Here is a 27890-nt window from a genome sequence, read left to right on the forward strand (position 1 = left end):
TTCACATCTTAAGGGTCAAAGTGCAGGGGAAATGGGGAGGGAGACCCTGACTCCTTGTTGTGTCCAGAAGGTGCAGCTGTCTGGGTTCAAATCCAGCACCCGTGTGAGCTTTGTGACACGGGTAAAAGATGAACCTCCCTAAGCCTCAGTTTCCTCCTGTCCAGAGTGGGAGGGTGTGGTGAGCCTTAAATCAGATAATGTGTGGAAGGGCTTCGCCCAGTGTGGCCCTGGCTGATGCTCAACCAGTGTTAGTTGCTATTTCGACAAGAACGTTGATTATTCCAACCTCCACCATGAAGACGCCTGCTACCTGGTTCTAATAATTTTCAAAACCATGAAATTATAATGATTGGTTGTCAAACTTGGGCACCACTGGTCTGTGTTGACACATCACCAGACAGTCCTGTAAAAGGTTCCTTGCCTCAGACAACCACCCTGCCTACTAGGGGCTGAGCATAGTGCTGGAGAGTGCGGAGACCACAGCAAAGAGTAGACGGCCTCGTCCTCCGAGGAGCTACGATCCAGTGGTCACAGTCACGACACAGACAGCAGAGGGTAACAGCGGTATGTAAAGAGAGGGTGAATTACGTGGCGCAGACCCTCATGTGCGGTAAAGGTTTGGAGAAATCAGGTAGGGCTTGACGGGTGGGTGGGGAAGCTTCATGGAGACTGGGCTCCAAGCACAGGCAAGTGACGGCTGCAACCAAGACAGAGGCGTGGGAATGAGCGGGGGAGATGCTCTGCCCCAAGTGAGGCATCTTTACCACAGAGAAAAGGCTACAAGGAGGCGTGGGCTGAAGCTCGCTATTGGGAGTCACAACCACCCAGTGCTTTAGACACTGGGGGTTCCAAGCACAGGGGAGTGAATAATATTTCAACGTGACACAGGAAATTGAAGCCTGCTGGTGGTCTAACAACTGATTCCATCAGAGATGGTGGCTCAAAGCTCTGGCAGTGATCCAAGAGCGGAAGGGCCCAGTTCCAGAACACAGGTAAAAGGTCTATTTGTATATTTATGCATATACATGGATGCACACACAGAACATCATTCCCACAACAGTCCTATGGGGAGACATGAACCCCTTCTTCTAAATGAGGGATTGGAGGTTTTGAGAGGCACCAGAAGGGGGCGCTCAGAGCAGAGTGTGCCCTTGTATCAGCAGCAGAAGGAGGACGCCAGGACTTTTTTTTTTTTTTAAATGGGTGTGTCTTCACTACTATATTTAAAATAGATAACCAGCAAGGACCTAGTGTATAGCACGGGGAACTCTGCTCAGTATTCTGTAATAACCTAAATGGGAAAAGAACTTGAAAAAGAATAGATACTTGTACATGTATATAACTGAATCACTTTGCTGCATGCCTGAAATTAACACAACATTGTCAATCAACTACACTCCAATGTAAAATAAAAATTTAAAAAATGGTATGCCTTATATTTAGCAACCAGCACAGCAAAGCTGACTGAGAGCGAGCTGGATGACACGGGGCCTGAACAGACGTAACAGGGGCCTCATCTGAAATGTCTTGAGATGTTTAGACTTTCTGCCCTTATTCGTGCCCCATCTAAATGGCCAACAATTCCCTTACTTACCTGCTCTCCTATTTGCTTTTCTGCAAAGGTCCGAACACAGGAGAGTCTCTTGGAGGCATTAAAGTCTTTCCTTTTTCATTATTAGCCTCCTCATAAACCAAATGGACACATCTGAAAGTGGATGCTGTGTTTTTATCAACCATTTAATCATGATTTTAAAATCTAGTCCTCATTTTTAGAGCATCACTTTCTCACAGAACATACCGTCGCAGGTTGCAGAAGAAACACATTTTCCACAGTGACTTTGGTTGAAGGAGAATCATATGTTCCGTAAATTAAGGGGAGACCCCGCTAGTGGTCCTTCAACACACGATTCCGGAATGGTGTCTGATGTCAATCAAAATCCCAATGAGCTCTGCCTTGATTAATTATGTATGCAGGCTCTTGACAATGACACTGCACGACAGAGAACTCTGATTCCTGCCCATCCTTGCTCTAAGTTTTCTAACTTTGCTCAGCAGTGGTGCACAGGCTCTTCCCTGAAGGCTCCGAATGTCTAACAGTACTTCTGAGGGTCTTTGTGGGAAAAAGTGTTTACAGGTTTAATTATGGAACAAATGCTCAGAGGTATGTCATTCCGAAAAATGGTCTTCCAAGAGCAATGCCAGCCCAGTTCAAGCACTGATTAAATTATTTGACATAATTGCTAGTTCACAAGAATCGTGACAGCTACTACTCAATTTTTTTGGGGAAACTATTGGGGAGAGTCACATGGGAAAAGCATTGGAAAAGCAATTACGAAGAATCATTTATTTTACAGGAACGCTGATGTCAAATACTGGCATTTTAAAAATAAAAAAAGCAGTACAGTTACCTGACCAAGGCAATAATCATGGCTAGAACTCAAACTCATAAATTAAAAATTTTTATTTAGTGCAAAAGAGATCAAATGCCATGTTCTGCAACCCACCCTACACTCTTTAAAATGGTTAAGAGGTCAGTGGCGTTAATGAGATCTGTGACAGGCTATAAACAAAAAGTTGACAAGAAAATTGGACATCGAGATCCTAAACAAAACATAAACCATTGAAGGCTCTATGAAAGATTTACTCCCCACCAACAAGGCGTGGAGCAGCATGACAATGTGCACCATCCACCAGCTCCGCCCACCAGCCCCGCCCACCAGCCCCACCCACCAGCGCCACCCACCAGCGCTACCCACCAGCGCCACTCGATGCTCTGGTCAGTGGGAGCCCTGCAGACAGTCAGAACTAACATGCAGAGGAGTTTCAAAAGGGCCAGGGAAAATGGGCAAACGACACGGGGCTTCTCAGCAAAGTACTTTTCTATCAGTTTTAAATTGTTTATCCAGGTCCATTTTCTCCTCTTTCTTGCTCACCAGACTTACAGTACAGGCTGGATTGTTTCTAAATACAGGCAGCCTTGAACCGCACATACAACTTATAAAATGACCCACCCAGACCAACTGTCACCACTGTACCTGCTGATTCCCCCCCAACCTCTGACAACTGAGGAGATGTTTTCACTGGGATGATCTTGTTTAAAAATTAGTGCTTTTACAACCTAAAAGTTCATTAACAGATGAAAGGATAAAGAAGGTGTGGTCCATACATACAATGGAATACTACTCAGCCATAAAAAAGAATGAAATAATGCAATTTGCAGCAACATGGATGGACCTAGAGATTATCCTACTAAACGAAGTAAGTCAGAAAGAGAAGGACAAATACCATATGATATCACTTCTATGTGGAATCTAAAATATAACATAAATGAACTTATCCACGAAATATAAATAGACTCACAGACATAGAGAACAGACTTGTGGTTGCCAAGTGGGAGGGGGGAATAGGGGAGGGATGGACTGGGAGTTTGGGATTAGTAGATGCAAACTAGCACATATAGAATGGATAAACAACAGGGTCCTACTATATAGCTCAGGGAACTATATTCAATATCCTGAGATAAACCATAATGGAAAAGAATATGGAAAAGAACATATATATATATATAACTGAATCACTTTGCTGTACAGCAGAAACTAACACAACATTGTAAATCACTATACTTCCATAAAATAAATTAAAAGAAGAAGAAAACACCAAAAAAATAAATTAGAGCTTTTATACACAGCTCCGAAAGCCCAGCAGTGGAAGGAAGAGAGGAAGGAATGAAGCTGAGATGTGTGTGCTTGGCTCAAGTCCAGGCTGCAGGCAGTGACGAGAGAGAGGAAGAGGGATGGTGAGCCCAGGGAAGCAGGAAAGAAGAGGTGACAAAGCACAGGGAGCGGAACATACTATCCCATTTTCCAAAAGCACTGTGATTCAGAGGGACATCGGGGCTCACGTGAATGATAAAGACCAGAGAGATCCACGTATGAAAGGGAAATTAGACAGGGATGCTCAGTCCATCTACATGTACATCCTGTGTGGAAAGGCAATGAGCAGAACTGGGGGGTCTGCAATCAGAGGAGAGAAACACAAGTGGCTACAGCAGAAAGGATCTCTGGTAACGGGAAGGTGGTGGCTGAGAGTGACGACCGCCATCAGTAACCAATGCCATCAGTAACCAACAGCAGGGGCTTCCCTGGTGGCGCAGTGGTTGAGAGTCCGCCTGCCTATGCAGGGGACACAGGTTCATGCCCCGGTCCGGGAAGATCTCACATGCCGCGGAGCGGCTGGGCCCGTGAGCCATGGCCGCTGAGCCAGCGCATCCAGAGCCTGTGCTCCGCAACGGGAGAGGCCACAACAGTGAGAGGCCCGCGTACCGCCAAAAAAAAAAAAAAAAAGAGTAACCAACAGCAAAGGAGGGCAGAGGCCCTACTGCACGGGAAGCACGCCACCACGGTTATTAGCCTGCAAACCTGCAGCCACTGGAACTACATGACGACCAGGTTGAAAACATGGTTTTAGGATGTAAGAAAGATATGTGGTCTTTGGTAGGTGCCTAATTACTCCTGGAGGAGAAAACAAAAAGGGATGGTCTTAAGAACAACAACCAAGATTTACTTATCTTTTTAATCCTAGGGTCTAGCTTTGAGAGTCCTCAGTAACATCTGCTGAATTCATGAATGAGCAAATTAAAGAAATACTACCTTGTAGATGCTACAAATCCCAGGGAACCTTTGTTCTCAGAGAATCTCCTTATCATGAGCTATTTATAGGGGAGGAAAGATATCTGAGAGGAGAAGGTTAAGCAATTAATTTAATTCTAGATTTTAAAATATGATGCTAACATTTCTATAGTGACTAGTAAAAGAAAAAAGCGTATAATTTCCAAATTAGTAGACAGAAAAATAAAACAAGACAAAAATTTAACTAATTAAAAATAGGCAAGAAGAGGTGGGGTGGGGGGAGGAAGCATAAGAAAAAGTAGAACAAACATAACTCACAAAATAAGGTGGCAGAAATGAATTCAAATAAATCAGTAATCGCAGCAAATTAAAAATGTACTAAGTTGTAAATCAGCAGACTTTAAAGGTAAAAGCTGTAAGACTTTTAAAGGTAAAAGCTGAAATAATAAAATCCATGACATATATACACCAATATGTATAAAATGGATAACTAATAAGAACATGCTGTAGAAAAAAAATAAAATAAAATGCAAAAATTCAGGAAAAAAATTCAGCTATATGCTATTTACAAGAGACACAACTAAAATAGAGAGATTGAAAATATATCCAGGAAAATACTAATTAGAAGGAAACTGTCATAGTTATATTGAAATTAGACTATATAAACTAACGACAATGATATTAGTGCCTAATGATGAAATGTTCAATTCACTTAGGAGAGACAATTCTAAACTTATATTTACTTAATAACTTAGCTTCAAAATATATGACTTCTTTTAACCTCTTTCAGTAATAGATCAAACAGACAAAAAGCTAGTAAGTATACAGAAAATTTGAACAGCAAATTTTTTAAAAAGCGTGATCTAAAGAATATACAGAACTTGGCACTCAACATTGTTTTTAAGAATACATAGAATATTTAAGAAAATTGACCATGTGGATGGCTCTAAATAATGTCCACAAATTTCAATGAATTTTCTCCAATCAGCATACATTTAAGTTAGAAATCATTAATAAAAAGACAACCAAAAAATCTCCCATGCACTGAGAAATAAAACACACACATACATGCACTCACATGCTCTAAATAATGTATGGGTCAAAGAAGTAATTGTAATGAAAATTTAAAAATACTTAAGGATAAGAGTACTCGACTGTTACTTAGAGGGAAAATTAATACTTAAATAAATGCTTCTACTAGAAAAAAGAAAGACTGAAAATGTGTTCAGCATCTTGTTTAAAAATAAGAACAGAATAAGAAGGAAAAAAGGTCAGGAATATCAGAAATTTAAAACATGCAATATGAAAGATCCCAAGGTCAAAGGTTATCTCTTTGAAACAACTAATAAAACCAACAAAATGTTGGCAAGAATAGTCAAGAAAGAAGGAGAAAAGGCACAAACACTATTAATGATGATAAAGGACAGATAATAAGAAAATATGAACAAATGTATACCCTTGGGTAAAAAATTAGACAAAATTCACAATTTCTATGAAGATATTCACTATAAAATTAACTCAAGAAAAACTAGAAATCCAGAATAGTGTTATAACTATTGAAAAATTCAGTAATTAAAAATTTTACCATGAGGAAAATGCCAGACCTAGCCAGTTTTGTAGGTGAGTTCTAAAGATAATTTGCAGTAGAAACTAACACAACATTGTAAAGCAATTATACTCCAATTAAAAAAAAAAAGGTCACACTTAAGAAAAAATAAAGATAACTTGAATCTCACGTGATCTCTTTTAAGGGAAGAGAAAGAACATAGAACGCTATCTAATTCATTTTAAAAAGCAGATATATTTTTCATTCTAAAATGAGAAAATAAAAATACAAAAAGGATCATTAAGAGACTAGTAACTCATGGACACAGATGTAAAAATCATTAGTGAACAGCCTTCAGCAATATTTAAAACATATCATGACCAAGTTAGGTTTATCCCAGGAATGAAGGGTTGGTTCAAAATTAGAATATTGGGGGCTTCCCTGGTGGTGCAGTGGTTGAGAGCCCGCCTGCCGATGCAGGGGACACGGGTTTGTGCCCCGGTCCGGGAAGATCCCACATGCCGCGGAGCGGCTGGGCCCGTGAGCCGTGGCTGCTGAGCCTGCGCGTCCGGAGCCTGTGCTCCGCAACGGGAGAGGCCACGACAGTGAGAAGCCCGCGTACCACACACACACACAAAAAATTAGAATATTAACTACATTAATTAACCCACCACACTAACATGTTAATAAAAAAGAGAAATAAAATAATTATTCTGTATAACAATAAATGCTAAAAAAGCATTCTATCAAATTCAATATTTATCTATGGTAAACAGTATTAATAAACCAGAAATGGAAGGGAATATCCTTAAACTAATTATGACTAATTATTAATCATTAAAAGTCTTTTCTCTGAAAATCAGGACCAAGACAATGATGCTTGCCAACCTAAGTTTTATTCAGTGTTGTACTGGAGGTTCTAGTGAGCTTTATAAATAAGAAAAAATAAATGTATAAGGATTAAGAAGAAACAAAACTGTCAGTAATGAAAGTTGACATGATTTCTCCATGGAAAACTCCAGAATAATCTGCAGAGAAATGACTGAAATAAAGATTGCTGAGAAATGTTTCTGGACAAAGGAGCAATATACAAATATACATACATACACACATACGTATACACACATATACTTATATACCTGTATCTCTATATATTTATACATGTACTCTATATACTTGCAATAAAAAGAAAATGTAACTTTAAAAGATACTATTACCATAACAAATAAGTACACATAACTAAAAGATGTACAAGATTTCATGGAGAATATTTTGAAACTCTGCTGAAAAATATAAAAGAAGATCCAAATAAATAGAGGCATAAACCATACTAAGACATGAAGACCCAATATTGCCAAGAAGTCAATTTTCCCGAACTTTATAAGTGGATCCCATGCAGTTCCAAACAAAATTACAGAGTTTTTCATGAAGCTGACTGTATAAAATGTCAGCTTCATGAAATGTCCATTTTTCATGGACAAGGTGATTCTAAAATGATGCCAGCACAAAGCTTAAGGACAGCCAATACATTTTTAAAGAAGGACAAAGCAAGCGTAGAAGAGGTCGTACAAGTCAGTAGGAGACATTAACACCCTAGTAAAAAAACAGGCAAAGCATATGAACAGTTCACAAAAGAAAATTTTCACGTGGCTGGTGAACATATAAAGACATGTCCAATTTCAAATGGAGCAATAATGAGATACTCTTTTTCCACCTACTGAACTGGCAAAGATGATAAAAAAAAAAAAAAGACTAATGCTTATTTGAGTGCTGGTATGTTGAGGTAAGTATTCTCATGGAAAGTGCTAATGGCATGTGTGAATTGGTTCAATTTTTCTGGAAAGCAAGCTTTCAACATAACAGGTTCATAAAGAAACTTAAGCATTTTATATACTTTGAACCATTAATTCCACCTCTCGAAATCTATCTATAGAAAATAATGGAGGTAAATCCAAAGAATTATTCATAGCAGTGTTCATGGCAAAGACAAGGTATGAAACGATTTATATAAAGATTCTAATGCATTAAAATATTGGATGGAAACTTACTGAAAACTGAGAGTAGGTTTATGGGTGATTTTTATTGTCTTTTTTTTTTCTTTACACTTTTCTTAAAATTTCAAATTTCTTTCAAAATTTTCTTTTTTAAAAAACATGATAAAATCAGGACTTGGAAACCTTTAAAAACATGTTTTGTTACTCTGCATCCTTACAAATAGTTTTCATCATTAAAATAGAGAAAAAAATAAAAGCAAGCATTCTCTTTAGGCAGATAAATTATGTTAATTAGATTTATAGTATATTCTCTTCATGTTTCAAGAAGTAAGCTTAAAATACACTTAGTAATCAGCCAAGTAAAATATTTTGGCCATAAAATTGGCAAGGAACTCAAATGCATAATTACCTAAAGCACATAAATACAATACATATAAAAACATACGCTAGACGTTTATAATTACACTGAATGCATTATAATTATTCAGTATCTTTTGTATAAGTTTCCCTGAAGTAAACAGATGAAAGGTTTTCCACGTGTCCCTAAAGGGCAACAATGGAAGATAAAGGGAGTGAAGAAGTTTTAAAAAATTTCGAAGATGCTGAATAATAGGTGAAGCCCATTGAGGACATAAAGCTAGTTTTCTTTCAGAAGAAGTTGGAAAAGTCAGCATGTTCTCTTTCTTTTCAGACAGGACAGGTCAAAAAGGCTATGGCCTCTGATTCAATATTATTTTGGTCTGAATAAGACATATAACAATAATGTGGATTTATATAATATAAAATGTGAAAGAAATTAATTCCAAACTTTTAATCCATATATTTCCTTATTATTCACGATCCTTACAAACGGGGACAGTGGGGATTAGAGGTGGAATGGAACTCTGATCACAAACACCTTTCAGACACGGTGAGGACTTTATACAAAAATGTACTAATGTCACTACTGCACTTTCTCCACTTGGCCTTCCCAGTGTTTTGGAGATGAGGTGGGAGTTAGCAGTGAGAGTGGGAAGAGGTTGAAACAGGGAAAAGAGAGGAGGAAAAAAGAGGAAGGGCACATCAGGACAGAAACTCCCTCATTCAGAAATGCTGAATAAACTCAAAACTGGCAAGAGAGGGCCAGAGAACTGCCCGTGGGTCCCAAGTGACAGCCCTCTACACACCAGTGACTGCTAGGCTTCAGTTTTCAGGCAGCTGGTCAGGGCTGCCCACTGGAGAACATTCCATCCATGGAGATACATCAACCAAAAAACATCCCAGCCATGGAGAAGCATGAACCAAAAAACATCCCGTCCATGGAGATGTGTCAACCAAACTGGGAGTCCAATATCACACCAAGGTGATGACTCGATTAATGATACAGAGACTCTAGGAAGTGCTTGGTTTTTGGAACTGACCCACTTGCTTCAGGGGAGGTGAGTGGTTCGCTCAAGGGTCTGAGGTTAGGGTCTCAGCGAGACTCTTCAGTGACGTGACAGGTCAAAGACTTGGGATCCAGTCTTCTCATGGCCAATCCACTGTCCTTTCTACTTCCCAGCACTGTTCTTTGAAAAAGAATAATTGCCTTTTCAACTGGTTATTTTTTGCATCATTTAGTCGAAGCTGAGACATGTTATCTTGGTCCTGCTTGGAGTCCAGAGATCTAGTTCACAAGGTAGTTACCGTTGTGTTGAATCACCTTATTGAAAAAAGATGCAACCTCTTCCAGAATCTCTTCCAGAGAGGATCTCTGAGAAAACCTTCAGCTTTCACACACAACTCGCGTCTACATTTCCTCTTCTCCCTCCCTCTACTGGGTTGGCTGGCAGTCGTGCAACAATCCAGGGAGACAGCCTATGGGATCTATGCCTCTCAAGAGCGGCAGCTTGATTTTAGCTTATACCTGGTCCTGGTGGGTTTCCGACGAGCCAGGCTGGCTGATATTTGCAGAATAATTTCCCTGCATTTCTTGACAAGGAAAAGCCAGAGCAGGAGCAATGTCGGAGTGACCGCGCTCTTGGAGCTGAGATGCTGAGCAAGGTTAAGGGGCAGCATCTGCTGATGCTGAGATGCTGAAACAAACCAGAGTTGGCGCTGTCAGCGGGGCCCCCGGGGCTGGCTCTGTCCTCTGCCAAAGGACAGAACCCTTCAAAGCAAATAAAACTGCACAGAGTAAAACAATGCTCCTGCCATGAAATCACAAGTCAAATCAATAAAACCCAAGGTTAACTTCTGTAGGTCTGTGTTTCGTGGTGTTCCATGAAGAAGTTATGTGGTGTAGTGGAAAAGAACGTGGCCTTTGGAGTCAACAGATTATGGAGTAAATCCCACCACTCCAAAGTGGGATGACCTTGGGCAAACGACTTACATTCTGAGTCATTCCCTCATCTGTAAGATCGGAATGATAACAGTGTAAGAGCACTGTGGTTAGAAATATCTATGTCTCTCTCTATCTGTGTGTGTATCTTTGTAGAGTGCTACCACATTAGGGTTAGGGCTAGACCAACATAGGTCTAACCATCAACATCATCATCATCATTCTAGGAACCAAGCAAGATTTCATGAAAAGTCCACCCCTCAAAACCTTGCTCCCCCTGAAAATACATCCATGATAACACAAATTACCTTTATAAGCTTTGAATCTGTGTATGATGACATACAGTTTCTCTCTTGCAATAGTCATGTTTTGAAATGCATTGAAGTCACTAGATATTTCTACATTATTTCTATTAGGGATTAGAAAAGAAATGAAAGCAAATATGGAATAAAAATATTTACCCTCATTTTTTTAAACATATGGTTGGCATTCAGTGAGTAAAAATGATCAGATGGAACCATGCCATTCTTCCCATTTTTAAGTGACGGGTATTGGTAAGGTTCAAGTTGGTCAGCACAGTTTTTCCTGGTTGCACACTGCTAATCCACTTGCTCCTACGTGATGATGTGTACCATTCTGAGTGTGTATTTGTAATAGTTCTATCCACCTTTATTATTTATTTATTTATTTATTATTTTTTTTGCGGTACGCGGGCCTCTCACTGTTGTGGCCTCTCCCGTTGCGGAGCACAGGCTCCAGATGCGCAGGCTCAGCGGCCATGGCTCACGGGCCCAGCCGCTCCGCGGCATGTGGGATCCTCCCAGACCGGGGCACGAACCTGCGTCCCCTGCATCGGCAGGCAGACTCTCAACCACTGCGCCACCAGGGAAGCCCTCTATCCACCTTTAATTTCATTTCCCTTTCTAGGGGTGTATGTGTTGAAATACACAGAAATCAATTCAAAAAATGTAAAGTAACATATTTAGCAGTGTTTCTCAAATATCTATTGGATAATCAATTAATGTACACTTTACCATATTATCAGTTAATACATTGTCCACGGTCTTATTATTGCCCACTATGTTATTCTAACGCAGAGCTATGAGACCGTGGACGGCCTGGTGTCTGGTAACATCCATGTTGGGTCTGAAGGGAGCTGGCAAGTGAAGGAGGAGCTGGGAGTCACTCGAGGCAGAAACCACGACGTGGAGCACAGCCCAGAGACACGAGGGGCTGAGGGTGTGAAAGGTGGCAGGAGCTGGGCCTGAGGCACGTGGCAGAAAGCTGCTGTGGTTACAGTGACAGCCTGCAGCAGGCCCAGGGCTGCGTCCCGGAGGACTGAGCACTCTCTGCTAAGGAGGGGCCTAATTTTGCAAAGAATCCAGAGCAGATGTTTTAGCATCACATGTGATAACATCTGTGTTTCCCAAAGAAAACTGGTTGCAGAGTGGAGGGTAGATGTGAAGGGGGAGAGTACATGTCGAGAGATGAGGTCGGGGAGAGTTACAAGGGGGTGGGCAAGAGATGAGGGCGGCCGGTGGGCTGGGAGAGGAAGGGGAGGCGGATAGGACTTGGGAGGTGCTGAGGGGAGGTCGGTGGGGGGGCAATACCACTGTGCTGAAGCCAGCTGGACCAGGTTAGCAGGCGGTGACAGCATCCAGCTGATACCAGATGCACACGAGGTCGGCAGGTGTGGGATACAGGCATCCCGACAGTCCCTTCTGGGCCGGGTCCTGTGACTAATGGCATCCGACACTAAAAGCATGTTAACAAGTGGGGAAAGCGCCTAACTCCTCCCGGGGGAGATAAAGACAGTTCTAATGACCAGCTTCAAAATGGAAACCACACGGTGAACTAGAACTACTCCAAACAGACTGGAAAAGGTCTACCACCATGAACTAAAATCAGAGGGAGGAATAGAGAGTCGTGGGAAATAACAATTTTTAACTAAATTTTCCCAAGTTTTCTGAGTCCAGGATATTATCAGGGGTGTGGGCAAAAGGAAACTGGATTAAAAAAATCAGCTAACATATAAGAGGTCCCGAAAGCAAGCATGACAAAACGGAGCACGCGACAAATAAAACAGACACTTTTATATTCGTAGTTTAGTGAAAAATCTACCGAGTATTCACGGTAAAAATCAACTGTCTCTGTTGCGTTATTTAAAATACGCAGAGATTTTCATGTACTAAGGAAGTATTCATAAACACATACACTTGATTTGCCCCAAACAGCTTGAAGCAGCCTCAAAATTTCACATAGAAGTTTTTATCATTTTCTCATGGAACTGGCTCAGCATCACCGTAATAATTAAAGGAAAAAAAAATGTCAAAACTTACTTGGCTGCGGCAGCCACTGGAGGCGCAGCTGTTGTGATTCTTAATGTATTTGCAGAGCTTGCCAAGGCTCCCCCATGTCCCCATCCTTGGCTTTCAATGGTTTTGTTTTGTTTATTTTGTGTCCTGTGGGACAGAAAATAACCTGCACTGATTGTGGCAATTGATGGACTCAGCTGGTGCCTCAGAATATGAAGCGGGAACTGAAAAGCACATCTGAAGAGTGTGCGGGCTGGAGGTGAGGGGAAGGGGGTGCCTTCACGCTGGACCACCCACGAGCACGGGCCAGCTGTGTCGGCAATGGTTCCAACAGGTAAGAACACAAAGCACCTCTCATTCCACCTGCCTCGGCCTCTGTTTTCAAAACCCAGCAAAGGGGCCGCTGTGCAATATTCTTAGAACTTTTCTAGAGGTACCTGCCTATTAGCCCCGCACGGGGAGGGACCAGGCACAGGGCGCCCTTCTCCCCAGCGGCACTGCCGCCCACCTGGGGATGCTGGCCTGTCTTCCCAGCTGAGGGCCTTGCTGTCTAAGGGCATTTCATCAGGAATTAGAACTGCAGCCTCCATGGGGAGGAAGTGGTTTTTCAGGGAGTGGTTTTCTCTATTTAGTTTTCACTGGCTTCCCTGAGGTGGGAGGCAAGTAAATTAAACAAACAAACAAACAAACAAAAAACAAACCAAAATGAAACTCAAAGTTGGAGGGCAAGTGAGACTTTTTTTTGCTAAGACAATTCCTTCTTAGCTCACCACACTTTGTCAAATACAGACAAAGCCATCAAATATAACATTGTGCTTACACTGAACAAAATCAGCTGTTTTACTTAGAAAACAGGGGGAAGGATGAGAGGGGAAAATATACAATCCATACATTTTAGAAAGATCTACAAGGAGCTACTAGGAGTTAGACATGTTTAAGAAAACTCCAGGTTCCTTGGAAAAACGCATAGGTTGTACTTAAGCCTGAAGATCTTGGCATAAAGCCTCCAATTCCCCAATTTAAACTGAGCAAAAAACCAGTCTCCACGTTCAATTATAAAATTAATCATCCGTGTTTGTACCCTAGAGAAACACACAGGATAAAAGTAGGTGGGGTCAGGATAATGCTTTTCTAAATAATTTTAGACATATATGCACACACACACATAGTTTTTTGAGAAGTAGCTGCCACGAGTTACTTAGGTTTATACATTTCAGATCTAGTAATTGGAAAATAAATTTTTGTGCCCCAGAGCAATATTAATTATTAGCTAATAAAATAGTACCATCAGGGCTTCCCTGGTGGCGCAGTGGTTGAGAGTCCGCCTGCCGATGCAGGGGACACGGGTTCGTGCCCCAGTCCGGGAAGATCCCACATGCCGCGGAGCGGCTGGGCCCGTGAGCCATGGCCGCTGAGACTGCGCGTCCGGAGCCTGTGCTCCGCAACGGGAGAGGCCACAACAGTGAGAGGCCCGCGTACCGAAAAAAAAAAAAAGTACCATCAGTGTTTTTCAGGAGGTCCTATGTGGGAGTAGTTTTAAACTGCTGTCCTTCCTTTATCTTAATTTTACAACGATAGCAACATACATTCTTTCAGAACTGCACAACTATTTTCCTCCTTCAGGTTAATGTTTTTCTGCTTGGATCCCGGAAGACAATTAGGATCAGTTCACAAATCCAGGACCAAAGAAGACCTTTTGGGGACTCAGAGGGGCAGGAATTCATTCTCCAACTGTGCAGGGTCACCCCTGAGGCTGGGACCCCCTCCGTCCCGCTCAGGTAGCAGGGAGCAGCTCCCACATCTAGGGCAGGGCCTACTGGCTCAGGGCCGAGCTGGAGAATCTTCCTTTTCATTCCAGGTGATAAAGGCCCAGGAGTGTGTTGGGGCGGCCGCTCAGGCCTCCACTGCTTCCTGAGTGCAGCTGTCTCCTCTCTCCACTTCTGGTAAACCCACGGATCTCCTCCAAGGGCTTAGCACAGGCTGATCTTTGCTTTTTGGAAGAAAGAACCAGCTCCTTTTTTTGTAGCAATGTAAACACACTTGCCCTTTCCACTGGGTCTTTCTCCTGAGATCCCCAAACCAGTCTCTGCTGACAACATGCCATTTTCTGTTCAATTCAGCCTGTTTACTTTTTTACTGTGATTCATGTCTGAGTTTCTTTTGAATCAAATTATTGCACTTCCCTGGTGAGAGATGCCATATGATGATCTTGTTAGAACAAAAAACAAAAACCAACAAACAAAATCTTCTGCACTCAGTGCTGCTCTGTCTTAGCCCCAGCATGTTTTCCCTCTGGTTTGGACACACTTCAGTCGGCCACCTGAGGGGTAATGAGCCCTTCCAGGGTTAAGGACAGTTTTCAGACATCTCTGTCTTGGAAGAGATAAAGACGAATTTGTTGAAACAGTGTCAACAGAGAAGAAGTCACTATTTCAAAAGTATTTTACGGTCTAAGTGGCTGGTGTTTCCCAATGTACATGGATGGAAGAAAACCGACTGAGTGGGTGATTGTGCTGAGTCACGGCGGCAACCTGAGGCTTTCCTGATGGTTTCCCCCAAGAAATGCTTCCGAATTGAAGTAATTCATCGCTTCAACAAATCTGGAAGCCAAGCACTGCGTTGCATTTTTTTTGCGTGGGGAGAAAGGGATGTAGTTCATACGACTCTTTTCCAGTAAATACATTTTCCATCTCCCCTTTACTTTTTGGGTGTGGATTATTATCTTTCAAGCAGTTCCTGTGTGCCGCGTACAACAGCATTTAAAAATTAAGCTGTTTGTATGAACAGATCTCCCTCCAGGTACAGGAATGAGATGCATGCGTTACCTGAATTCTTCTTCTCTTCCCACGGTGGCCAGAATGATGTACAAGCTTCTGGGTGGGACACACATGGCCCTTCACGACAGCGCCCTGACCGCCCACGTTCTCCTGCTTCCGTGTCTACCTGGAATCCCACTCTTTTGCCTTCCCCTGGCCAACTCCAACACATCCTTCAAGGAAAAAGTCATCCTTGCCCAGACGTGCACCCCCAGCCTTCAAAGTACTAACGCAAATCTCTCTTGTGAGGTTTCATAAGAGGTGCTACAACCACCCCATGACTGCTTCCTCCTGCAGAGGGAGACTCCTCAGGGCAGGACACTCGGTGTCCTCCATGTCCCCAGCACCCAGACGTGTCACATTCACCCCATGTGCTTGGTATTCTCCAGTGAACTAACAAGCACAGCTTAAGGTAAGCTTTTCCCCAAATCCGACCTTGCAAAGACACTCATAGAACCATTGTTTAAAAGATAGTATTCTGTGGTCTGTAGCTACACCATCCCTTAGGACTTTTCTAACTTAGATATGAAAATACTGTTTCAACAATAAAAGTTGACAGCGTATACTTTTTTTTTTTTTGCGGTACGCAGGCCTCTCACCACTGCGGCCTCTCCCATTGCGGAGCACAGGCTCCGGACGCACAGGCTCAGCGGCCGTGGCTCACGGGCCCAGCCGCTCCGTGGCATGTGGGATATTCCCGGACCAGGGCATGGACCCGTGTCCCCTGCATCGGCAGGCGGACTCTCAACCACTGCGCCACCAGGGAAGCCCAACAGCATATACTTTTAAATATTAACTGAGTTTCATATATGCAGTGAGTAGTTTTTAGTATAAGTATGTCCTATGTGCTATTTGGGACATACTTATATTAAAGAATTATTCTGTTTATCTGAAGTTCAGGTTTAACTGAGCAAACTGTATTTTATCTGGTAAACTGTAAGAAAGAAAAAAGAGTAAGTTACAGGGTTGTAATATTCAGCACAGGGAATACAGTCAATAATATCATAATAACTTTGACGGGTAATCTGTAAAAATATCAAATCACCATGTTGTACACCTGAAACCAATACAGTATTGTAAGTCAACTATACGCCAATATTTTAAAAAAGAAAAAAATATTTAACTTATTTTCTCAGTTTTCAAACTCTTTGTCCACAGAGTCAAACCTACCTATTTATTTAAGTTACTTTTGAATGGCAAGTTTTGATGATACATGGTAAGTGATCTATCCAGAGTGTGAACACAGGGGAGGTACTGAAATTGTAATTGACACAGTTTCCTGTAAAGACCACAGGGTGAACACCCTGCCTTGGATCCTATTATAAATTAGTCCTTTCCTCTTTTATTAGCTAAAGCTGCCACTGAATATCAGATTCAGTTCTAGTACTTAATGATGCATTAAATGAGTCAAGCCTCACAATACCCTTGAGGTTGATACTATAGTTATCCCATTTTACAGATGGGGAAACTGAGGCCCAGGAGGTTAGACAGCTTGGCCCAGGCTGAGCTGGAATATCCACAGTCTGGTACTAGAGCCTCTTCCCAAACCACGGCCTCTTACCGCGGCCTCTTACCATCTGATCCCCGAGCTTCACACGACACCAGGCAGCCACACACTCCTGACTTTTGGTGTGAGTTTGAGGGAAGGTTGCAGACTTCACAGCAAGATTCAAAGAGGTGCATTTGGTTAGAGTTCTAAAAGCCAAATTGGGCTTTAAAACGTAACTGCTTAAGGATGTTTCCAGATTCACACTGGAATAAAAATCCCCTGGGATTTTTCTCTAAAGAAAGTCGAGCAGGATAACGGCAGCTGGGGTTTGCCGCTGCCCCATTAATCCCCATAAGCTTGGCTGTGCCTCCAGGGACGATGTGGGCATGTAATTCAGCCATGTGCAGGCAAGGATGGCGAGCGAGAGGGAGGACTTCGGGATGTAGGTGAGAGACTGAGCAGGTGTTCCCCTCTCCCTGCGGCCACTCTATAGATTTACCCTTGTGCCAGCATCACTGCTCATGTCCTGTTTACTCTGTCCCACCATGGTCCTCCCACCCACATCCGCGGAGGTGGGGGTACTTAATAACCTGAAAATTACTGAGTGCTAGGATTATTCCTAACAGAACTTTCCATCTCATACTTTTCCCAATAGCACGCTCCTATTTGTTCCTGCTTTCCTCTCTAGTGTTTGCTCTTTTGTCTTTTTTTCCCTTCCTTCTTTTAAAAAAAGCTGATAATGATTTTGGCATTGAAAAGTTTTTACTCCCCCCCTCCTCAGTTTTATTGAGATATAACTGACACATAACATTGTGTAACTTTAGGGTGTATAATGTGATGACTGGATACCTGTATATGTTAGTTTTAAACAGTCATCTCTGGGGTGTGGAGAAAAGGGAGCCCTCCTACACTGTTGGTGTGAATGTTAAGTTTGGTGCAGCCACTATGGAAAAACAGTACAAAGGTTCCTCAAAAAACTAAAAATAGAGTTGCCACATGATCCAGCAATCCAACTCCTGGGCATATATCCAGACAAAACTATAATTCGAAAAGATACATGCACCCCTATGTTCATAGCAGCATTATTTACAATAGCTAAGACATGGAAACAACCTAAATGTCCATCAACAGATGAACGGATAAAGAAGATGTGGTACATATATACAATGGAATACTACTCAGCCATAAAAAATAATGAAAAAATGCTATTTGCAGAACATGGATGCAACTAGAGATTATCATACTAAGTGAAGTAAGTCAGGTAGAGAAAGACAAATACCATATGATATCTCTTATATGTGGAATCTAAAATACGACACAAATGAACGCATCTATGAAACAGAAACAGACTCACAGACATAGAGAACAGACTTGTGGTTGCCAAGGGGGAGGGGAAATGGGGGAGTGAAGGAATGGGAGTTTGGGATTAGCAGAGGCAAACTGTTATATATAGAATGGATAAACAACAAGGTCCTACTGTATAGCACAGGGAACTATATTCAATATCCTGTGATAAACCATAATGGAAAAGAATATGAAAAAATATGAATATATATGTATAACTGAATCACTTTGCTGTACAGCAGAAATTAACACAGCATTGTAAATCAACTATACTTCAATAAAATAAATTAACGAAAGAAACAGTCTTCTCTGATCCACTGAATAGCTAGCATGGGAAAAAGAGTTTTTTGAACTGTAACTAATACAACATTTTTTTTGTTTTGTTTTGTTTTTGCAGTACGCGGGCCTCTCACTGTTGTGGCCTCTCCCATTGCAGAGCACAGGCTCCGGACGTGCAGGCTCAGTGGCCATGGCTCACGGGCCCAGCTGCTCCGCGGCATGAACCCGTGTCCCCTGCATCGGCAGGCGGACCCTCAACCACTGCGCCACCAGGGAAGCCCTAATACAACATTTTATTGCAGAGTATAACAACTCTTAATCATCAATTATAACACACTTAAGATGAGTATACACTGTTTCAGTTTGCACTTATAAATCATATTTCTTCAGGAGATGTGAATCCGAACTGATTTTCTGCATACTTTCAAATACGCATCATCTATGGTGTGTTATTAGAAGTCCTAAGGTAGGTATTTTAAAATAGTCCATGAAAAATTGGACTCAGGTTATTTTACGAATTGTTATTTGAGCCTATAACTAATCTCTTTGACATTAACATGTTTAATAAACATTAGAGCAATATCTGCATTCAGAAGATTGGATAGAACTAAAGACATCGTCTCTATTCATTAGGCTGATATGTTCTCAATAATCTAATTTTGTCTTTCATAAGATATTAATGCTTTTGGAAGTCTTGCTCTTAATCCTATTAATTCCTAAGCCAGCCTTTAAAAGTGCAGGAGGAAATATGCAAAGGCAGTCAGTTTCACTGAATTATGAACTAAATCACTAAAGGCAAACCTAAGGATTTCAGGATGGCTAAAATGCAGAACTTCATTTGGAAATATTTTCGGGACTTAAATCAAACCTTTGGGCTCTGGTTTGTGTTTGTTTTCTTGGCTTTGCAGTCTTTTGAACTGCGGTCATTGGTAGTACGTGAGGACACACGTGTCAGCAGAGCAAAGTGTGTCTGTGTATTTGCCTGCGTTGAACAAAGACCTGGCCTTCAAAGAAACAGAGCAGTGGCGGGGTTCTGACTGCTGTAATGAGCCTTGGACAATTAAGCTAAACCCAAGATAATGCAGCATCTGGGGCATAAAACTGAGGCATCATGAGGGCCCCCCAAGAAGAGAAAGAAGCAGAGTTTGAACGTCGAACGATAGGGAGGTGGTAGAAACTGATTTTAAAAATACTCTAATTCCAGACAAGATGTTTTCCAAGTAGGAGCTAGTCAGGTAGATGCAGTACCAGAAACACGTTCTTAGATTTAAAAAGCCATGTGGCTTTCTAATCCTATTTTTACTGTAAGCATGCTGCTACTTTATCTTCACCAATGACTGTGAACTAATTTTACTTAATAAGGTAACAGAGAAATCCAAGCCCCTTCCTTCTCCCCCCTCACCACACACACACACACACACACACACATGCACACACACTCAGTGAAGGTGTGCTCTTTTGAACCAGACTCTTCAAATTAATTCCCTTCAGTTCGGCAAAGACTTTCCAACAGAATTAGGCTAAGGACAGAGGCTGTGAGAGGGGTGAGTCCTACATTTATATATGGTGCCAAATTATATATCGCTGTTCCTGGAAAGGCCCCCAAGGGCTGCCTGCACTGGATCCCAGGACAGCGACCTGCTCCCTGGGCTGGCGGGACGGTGACAGCTGTCACTGCTGTGACACTAACCGGTCCCTCTACTGCCATCTCATCTCCACGCAAGACGTTGCTGGCTGGCCTACAACTGTTCTAGGTGGACAGCTTCTTCCTGAGATAACCCTCAAAATTATTGGGATTTAACATCAGACTTTATTATAGGAAAAGCCAGGAAAGGTGATGAGGAATGGGGAAGAGAGCCTGGCAGGCCCCTGTTTTCATGGCGTATTTATGCAGAATAAAGAAAAAGGTGAAGAAGTATTTCTCCTCTTTTCATTTAAGGTAGGACATCCCCCCGGTGGTTAAGTCTCACCGCTGGATGGAAATGGATCCAGGGATGAAACAGCTGGTCCCTTCCTGGTGGCCTCGTGGGCCCCACCAGCTAGGGGAGATGTCACACAGCCCCTGGTGCCGCGCCCAGGTGGGCGGAGGGGGAGCCCAGGTGCGGGGTGCGTGCTCACCTCATACTCCTCCTTGAAGCCGTAGCCCTCCGCGCACTTCATCTGTGTGATGTGCTGAAGCAGGTCGGCCACCCGGATGGCAGGGTGCAGCTGCCCCGTCTGGTAGGGCACGTCGGCCAGCTCGCGCTTCTTGTACGTGTGGGGCTGAACCAAGCTGCTGGTGTCACTGGCCATCGTGTGTGTCTCGTCTGGGAAAAGAAGGCCGTGGAAAAAATGAGGGGAACCAGCAGCTACAACTGGGTCACCGAGAATCTAAGAAGCGGCTGCTGATATCCCCTCAACCTACGGCTGCCACGATCCCCGTGATGGCTCAGCAAAAAAGAAAAGTTAAGTGTCTAGAGATTTCAGTGGGGGTGGCAAGACTAGTAGGGATGCGGCAGGAATCTTTGTTTTTACAAAGCAGTCCAAACGATCTCTTGCTTTCCCAAAGCTAGTTGGTAAGAATCCTTTAGCCTTTGGGGGCTAAAGTTCATCGAAGTTTCAGCCTGAAACTTCATCAAGGCCTGGTGCAAAACCAGTCTTGTGTTCTTCCGAAGATTCACTAGTTTGTATGATGATGGAAATCAACTCTGTATGAATGTTCTGTGAGCAAAGAAAAAGTGCACAGGATGGGTTGGCTTACAAAGCTAGCAATGAAAACGTGGACATGATACATGAGATCCAAGATAACTGGGGGGGCGGGCGGGGGGGAGAAAGGAACCTGGTTGGATAAGTCACTTCGCATGCTCCAGGGTCAGAAAGCTGGACAGAATACGGTGGGCCAACACAGCACTCATGGGATGATCTACAGGAGCTAACATGCAGGCCAACGCACAGCAGAACCAGCTGGCTTTGTTCTACAGAGAAGACACCCCCCCCATTCCCTCCACACCTTCTCCATGGGGCAGGCGCATGGGGGAACTTACCATTTATAGGCACTTTTAAGAAGATACATATCAGGAGAAAAGAGGAGGAGAAAAAGGAAACAGGGCATAAGCAATAGTACTGTGTGAATAAGTACAGGTAGTTTTTATTTTGTGTTTTAATTTTACAGTTAAGTTTTCTATTCAAAGGTGGTCAGAGGGCAAAGCCTCATTTCTCCCATCACCTTAGGATGGAGGTGTTTAATTTAAGCAGTCAATAAGAAAAGGAGGTTAAAATAGTATCATAATTGCTTTTCATCCCCCATGAACCAAGTAATGACTAAATAAGTCTTAGTTGTACTCCATACATTTTCTCACTTAAATTTCTTGAACAAGTCAACCAAATTGTATTACAAAATTAATGTCAGAATTTGGTCAAATAAGCCTAAAGAGGCTATATTTTAATGGAAGACTCCTAGTAAATTAGATTAATGAACTGCAGAAATTGTAGCTATTAAAAAATGTCTTATGCAGGAAGGTGCTATTAGGTTAAGAGTTCCACATTCTACAGGTTAACTCATTGTAATGCTGAATCCCCTCAGCCATTTTACAACTGAGGGTCTGTCTCATCAAAATATAATGAGAAAGTCACTTAAAATGAGAACATTAAATCAAAATTGATTTCAGGCATAAAGAGTGAAAACATATAAGAAAAGATAAGTTCAATTAAAAAATGACCAGATTGTTTATCAATAGGGAATTCAGCTATGGGTTTTTGTTTGTTTGTTTAAACTGAGAAGTTCAGCTCCAAAGGAAATTTAGTTCAAGGGCGCTTGGTGAGCTGGGCCTGGCTTTGAAACCTCACTTCTATCTGCATTGCAAAGCACCTGGGATGCATGGTATGAAGGGTGGCACACAGGTGTGTAGCTATGTGCTGCTGCTGAAATGGTACCTGGATCACTACAAGGTGGCTAAAGACACAAAGACAAAATAAAAAAGGTGGTAAGTTGATTTTATGATTTTTTTTTCATTTGGATTTGCTTTGAAATTTAGAAATTCATATGTTCCCATCTATTAGAACAGTTGCAAATAAACCGGGACATTTCCACATCGCATTTGCTTGTTGGCAACTGCCAAGCTCATGATGTAGGGGAGGCTCCCTCCTGAAGCCCTGAATCCCTGGAGCTTTCAGCTGCTCCAGCAGGAGGTTCTGCTCTTTATACTCAAATACATGGAACATTATTAGTTTCCCCTCTGTGCCTCTCGTTCTCTCAGTTTTGCACCTTTTGGGATGAACATAATTAAATGCCCTCCACTGTGGACTGATCTTCTACACTTCCCCAAATGAATCATGTGGGTCTTCCATGTGGATCCACTGGCAACCTCACAGTGCTCTGATCCCAGGGCGAGGCATTCTTGGAAGTTTTAAGTCCACAGATACACTGTAGGTATCACCCCCACTGCACCATGACATCTTAACCCCATTATTATGTGGACACGTCTTAAAGCATTTAAACACTACCAGATCTCTAAGAAAGGAACACCATTACTGAGAACATAGCTGCCGACGAGGAAACTGAAGGTTTCTGGTGTGATATCTGTGTTCTGAAGTTGGGTCACCTAAACTAGCAGAAAATCTCGATTCCACCAAAATTAGTGATTCATCAGTTTCCTCTGACTTCTTCAGAAAGAATGATTACTGATAAAATACATCATTGTCACTAACTTCCTGTATTTGTTAAAAATTACCCACCCACAATTTTTAATTAAAAATTATGGCTAAGAGGAAATCAGAAATAAAGCTACTCACTAAAAGTTCCGATGGTTTTCTAAGAACTGAGAATTCATTCTACCTACATTCTTTAACAAACTGTCTCGAATTTTCAATGAACCAGCTGAAAAATCTTGAATTGAAATGGATGCTGTTTTTGAGGTAGGCGATGGTCCTACCTAGCTATCCATCTATCCACCTATCTATCTATTTTTTTTTTGCAAGTAAATGATATAAAGGCATGCTAAAGCTTTATACATTAGGGCTGGGCACCTTAGCCTGTGAGAATAAAAGGCACTAGAGGATTTAATTGTGCTAAGCTGTGAGTCACAACAAAACACGTCTTCCTGTCTTAGCGTAAATTAAAATAGCACTATTCCCAAAAAGTGCCAGGGTAGATGTACAGCATATCTTCATTGCATGGTTTCAAGTGATAACCTATGTAACGTATGGATTCACCTTCGCACCGAGTGACGTGGAAGGGACAGTCCCCAAGCACCGCCATTTGTCACATTGGCATGTTGGTACCAGCTCAACACGGTAACAGTTATTTGTTGATCTGGCTGACTTATTTTTCACAATGTGCATCATTTTTGCTATTTGAATTGTCTGTTCAAGTGACTCTCTCTCTGTAGAGAAGCCTAACCAACTTTAAAAGATGTCATTAGTGTTCGTAATAACAAAGCCCCAACTTTAAAAGATGGTATTTGTTTAATAAGCTTATCTAAATCCTGCTGTGAAATCTGAACATTTTCTTCCCTCTGACAATGCACATCTCAGCCCTCCCCACTCATAGCTCCTCCAAGGTCAGAACACCTACTAGAGGAATTGCGGATGAATGCCAGGCACACAAAGAAATCGCAAATCTTTGCCTATCAAGAGATTCTGTAAATGTCATCTGCATTTAGATTGCGTTGTTCAGGCACCTAAGATTAGCCTGTGCCCCTCACTTATGAAAAGGATAAAAATGAAGCTTTCTTTCCCTTACAGTCAGGATTAAAAGGTGGCAGCTTTAGTGGGGTTTGTTTATTAGTCCTCAAAATGACGCAGATTCAGCAAGTCTGCTTTAGGTCCATTCTTCAACTTCTGAGTTCATTGTTTCCTCAAGCAACAAACTTGCTTAATCAAGCCCAGAAAACACCATAAGGGGAAAAAAACCCACCCTCTACATAAAAATTGTAACAACTTAAGAGAAAAGAGAAGCACAGGGGGAAAAATTATGTTGCCAAGATATAAACCCTTGTAAAGAGAGTTAGGAAGCAGGACTGGCACAGCTGAGGATGGAGCTCTGGCTGCGACGGATGGTTATACACCTTGAAGTCATCTGTGTTGTGCCCCTTTTCTGTAAGGTTAGTAGTACTGATAGAGAGAACATAGCCGGGTACGCTCGGACTACGGTCTCAAAGGCAACAGCAGCTCATGCTTGTGTGGTTCTATCACGGCCAGGTAATGCCATTTCTCCTCACCCTTCTTATATCTGGACAAATGGGATTTTTTCTTTAACCCCCGCTGGGAATATTTCCTACTTTCATTGCATTCTGTCCCATGGGGGCTAACATTTTATTTCATTTCTGGTGACATCCGACACATAATAAACCATGTGATTATAAAGTGTCAGCTTGTCGTTTTGCTGTTGAGAACATCGGCTCCTTTGAAATTCCACTGTGTGACAGACATCTGAAATGCTGGGGGTGCCCTGGGTAGCTCCAAGGAGGAGGAGGGGGCCAAATCTCTACTGTGATGATTTTTCTGCATAACATTTGGCAAAATTAGAAAAATGCTATTTTTGAAACTGCTGTTTTCAGTGCTTAGCAATAAGTGAAAATAATAAGAAGCTATTTTCACGTTTATGACTGTCACCACTTTGGACAGACCTTAGGTCTTGCAAGTACACAGCTGAGTGATGACAAACTGTGTTTTTCCTTGGGATCAAAGCTGACTTTTAATTCTGAACCTGGACAGGGAGAGCGCTGGAGCCGGGATTGTTCATTGGAACCTTTTGGTATCATTCCCAACACATACACACACGGCAAACCCTTCTTATCAATGGAGATTGTTTAGAGAAAGTCTTTTTATTATCTATGCCCACCCCCAACCCCTCCAGGCCATCCACCACCCTCGTGTCCGGGTTATGATCCTTGCATCAAACTGCCGTCTCCTACAGAGTGGACACTGACTTTAGAAATTACTCCTGTAATAAACTGTGATAAAGGGAAATGTTCTCACCTAAAATTGCAGTTGGCACAAATGGGTCTGTCATACATCATAAGCAGGTCAATGCAGAGAAAGTAAAAAGAGAAAGAACAGTAAATGACTGATGAAAGGCCCCCCAGTTTTCCCGCAGAAAGCCATAGAAAGCATCGGGTTACAACACTTCAAACACGCTAAGCTCCTAAAGCATCCTGGGCAGCAAATTGAGCCCTGGGTGATTCTGACTGCTCAGGGTTTATGAAGAGATGAGACAACGGAAAGCTTTGTTACCTGGGTAATAGGAATTAGGCACCGATGTGCTCAGGGTGTTTGTTTTCATGGTAAAGGACGATGGTGAAGACACAGCTGTAAATAAGAGAAAAGGCGTGTCAGCGGGGGTAGAGAAGCAACACCAGAAAATACGGCCCTGAGGTCACTCACGGGGAAACGACACTGGGTAGACTGTTGACCAAAGAAACAACAGAGGTTTACGACACTGGGTAGACTGTTGACCAAAGAAACAACAGAGGTTTACCTGTCTACGTGTCTATGAGTCTATGTGGTAAATACTATCAGTCTCCACTGTCTCTGCGGGGAGTTACTTGTACTTTAGAGGACACGCCCCCTTTTATCACTGAAAAGATTTTCTGATCCCACAAATGAAGGAAAAAAACCCACAACCACAGCCGCCATTTTGGATTAAGAAATTCATTAATTTCCCTTTTGACTTCTAGCCTTTGCTTGCAGGATTTTACTATCACACTGAACTGATTATTACAACTAAGTATGAGAGTGTGTCTACACATGGCTTTTGGAGAATATTCTGAATGTCAATGTTTTTGTAGTTTGCTAAATCCTCACCTTGCTCCTATTTTGGATTTTCAGAGAGCTTTTCACAATGCTATGATCTGTTTTATGAAAAATAAAGATGATGTTCCATGTGTACTATATTTAATGTGAAAGCTGCATGACTACATGTTGTCTTATTAGGCCTTTAAATCCTTGTAAACATGCTTATTTTTCTTTGAAATCTTACTCTGAAACACTCAAGATTTAACTATAACACCTTCTCTTCCCCCTGTCATTAAGAGGTAGAGTCAATCCCATCCAATTTATCTGATTCCGTTGAAAGTGGGTATTTCCTATTTTTAAAGTAGTTTAACTCTCTTCAACGTCTTAATTGATTAGTGCTTTAAAAACACTTTAATTTCATTAAAGTGTAAGGATAAATTATTTGAATGTGCTCAAGTGCTCAAGGTGGTTAGATCTAAGTCTAAATTTTAATTCCTCTGATGTGGTTATATGGTTTATTTGATGCTGAGTTCCTGATCAGGACACTAATACCCACTTACATGGCTGTTTTATGGGAGGCTCTACCAAATCCCTGTGGTTACTGCATGTCAGCTTTATCCTGATGACATGTTAATATATTTTCACTCTCTTGGAGCAGTTCCCTTCAGACAATGATTTTACCTATGTTTATATTTTTCAAGCACAGAATTAGCAAATGACAGAACCAGAACCCAGGCTGCCTGTCAGTTATATTTTTCTAAAATAGATAAGTATCACATTTATAATGCATGTTTATGATAAGCTGCCAGGAAAAAAGAGAGCAGTCGATAAAAACAAGGACAAAACCCCGAGTACCTATAAAACATGCCAGGGTCAGGGAGCATAATGCCTATTACCTGCTGACATTTTTATTGGTTTTGTAAAAATGTGCAAAGCAGATACAAAATAACTATGTTTATTTTCACCTTTAAAAACATATTTTAAATCCCTTTTTTTGTATAAGAATTAAACCCATACCCACTATCCATATCTACTTTCCCCCCTTTCAGGTACGACTCCCATTTGCTTTGGTGGATGGATTATTCCCCATTCTTATAAATGTGCTCGGGCTTATTTTTAAATTCTCCAACCTCAGTTTTCTCACCGTCTCATTCCTAAAAACTACTTGCTTCCCAATCCTGAAAGATCTCAAACATATCCAGGCTTGGAGTAGGTCTGGGCTAGAAGCCTAGTGGTCTAATGAACACTTCTCATGAAAATTTCCTTCCCCAGTAACTGCTCTTTTAATTTAAAGGCATTTAGAGAGTATGACGATGTCAAAGTTTACCATTAGGGTCACTGCCCGTGGATGGGATTGGATGAGACCTACCCATCGTTCAGAGAGTGGGAGGACAGTGGAATGCCTCCTGCCATGCTTCCTCCATTGGCTTTACCGATGGAAGCATCAAATAACGCCTCCTGGCGGGT

The 27890-nt window shown here is 41.9% G+C and overlaps 1 protein-coding gene across 3 annotated transcripts in view; it reads right to left on the reverse strand.

Moving 5' to 3' along the window:
• The window catches only part of PTPRM (protein tyrosine phosphatase receptor type M), a 768668-nt gene that overhangs the window by 126244 nt on the left and 614534 nt on the right, over window positions 1–27890 (reverse strand). For all 3 annotated transcript variants that reach the window (XM_081252728.1, XM_081252729.1, XM_081252730.1), the window contains 2 exons: window positions 25923–25997; window positions 20829–21016 (listed from right to left, as the gene is read on the reverse strand). In XM_081252728.1, coding sequence (XP_081108854.1) covers window positions 20829–21016; window positions 25923–25997 — 263 coding nt within the window. The remainder of the gene's footprint in view (window positions 1–20828; window positions 21017–25922; window positions 25998–27890) is intronic.

This window comes from Mesoplodon bidens (genome assembly GCF_964165515.1).
Source record: "Mesoplodon bidens genome assembly, chromosome: 13".
Taxonomy (NCBI): domain Eukaryota; kingdom Metazoa; phylum Chordata; class Mammalia; order Artiodactyla; family Ziphiidae; genus Mesoplodon; species Mesoplodon bidens.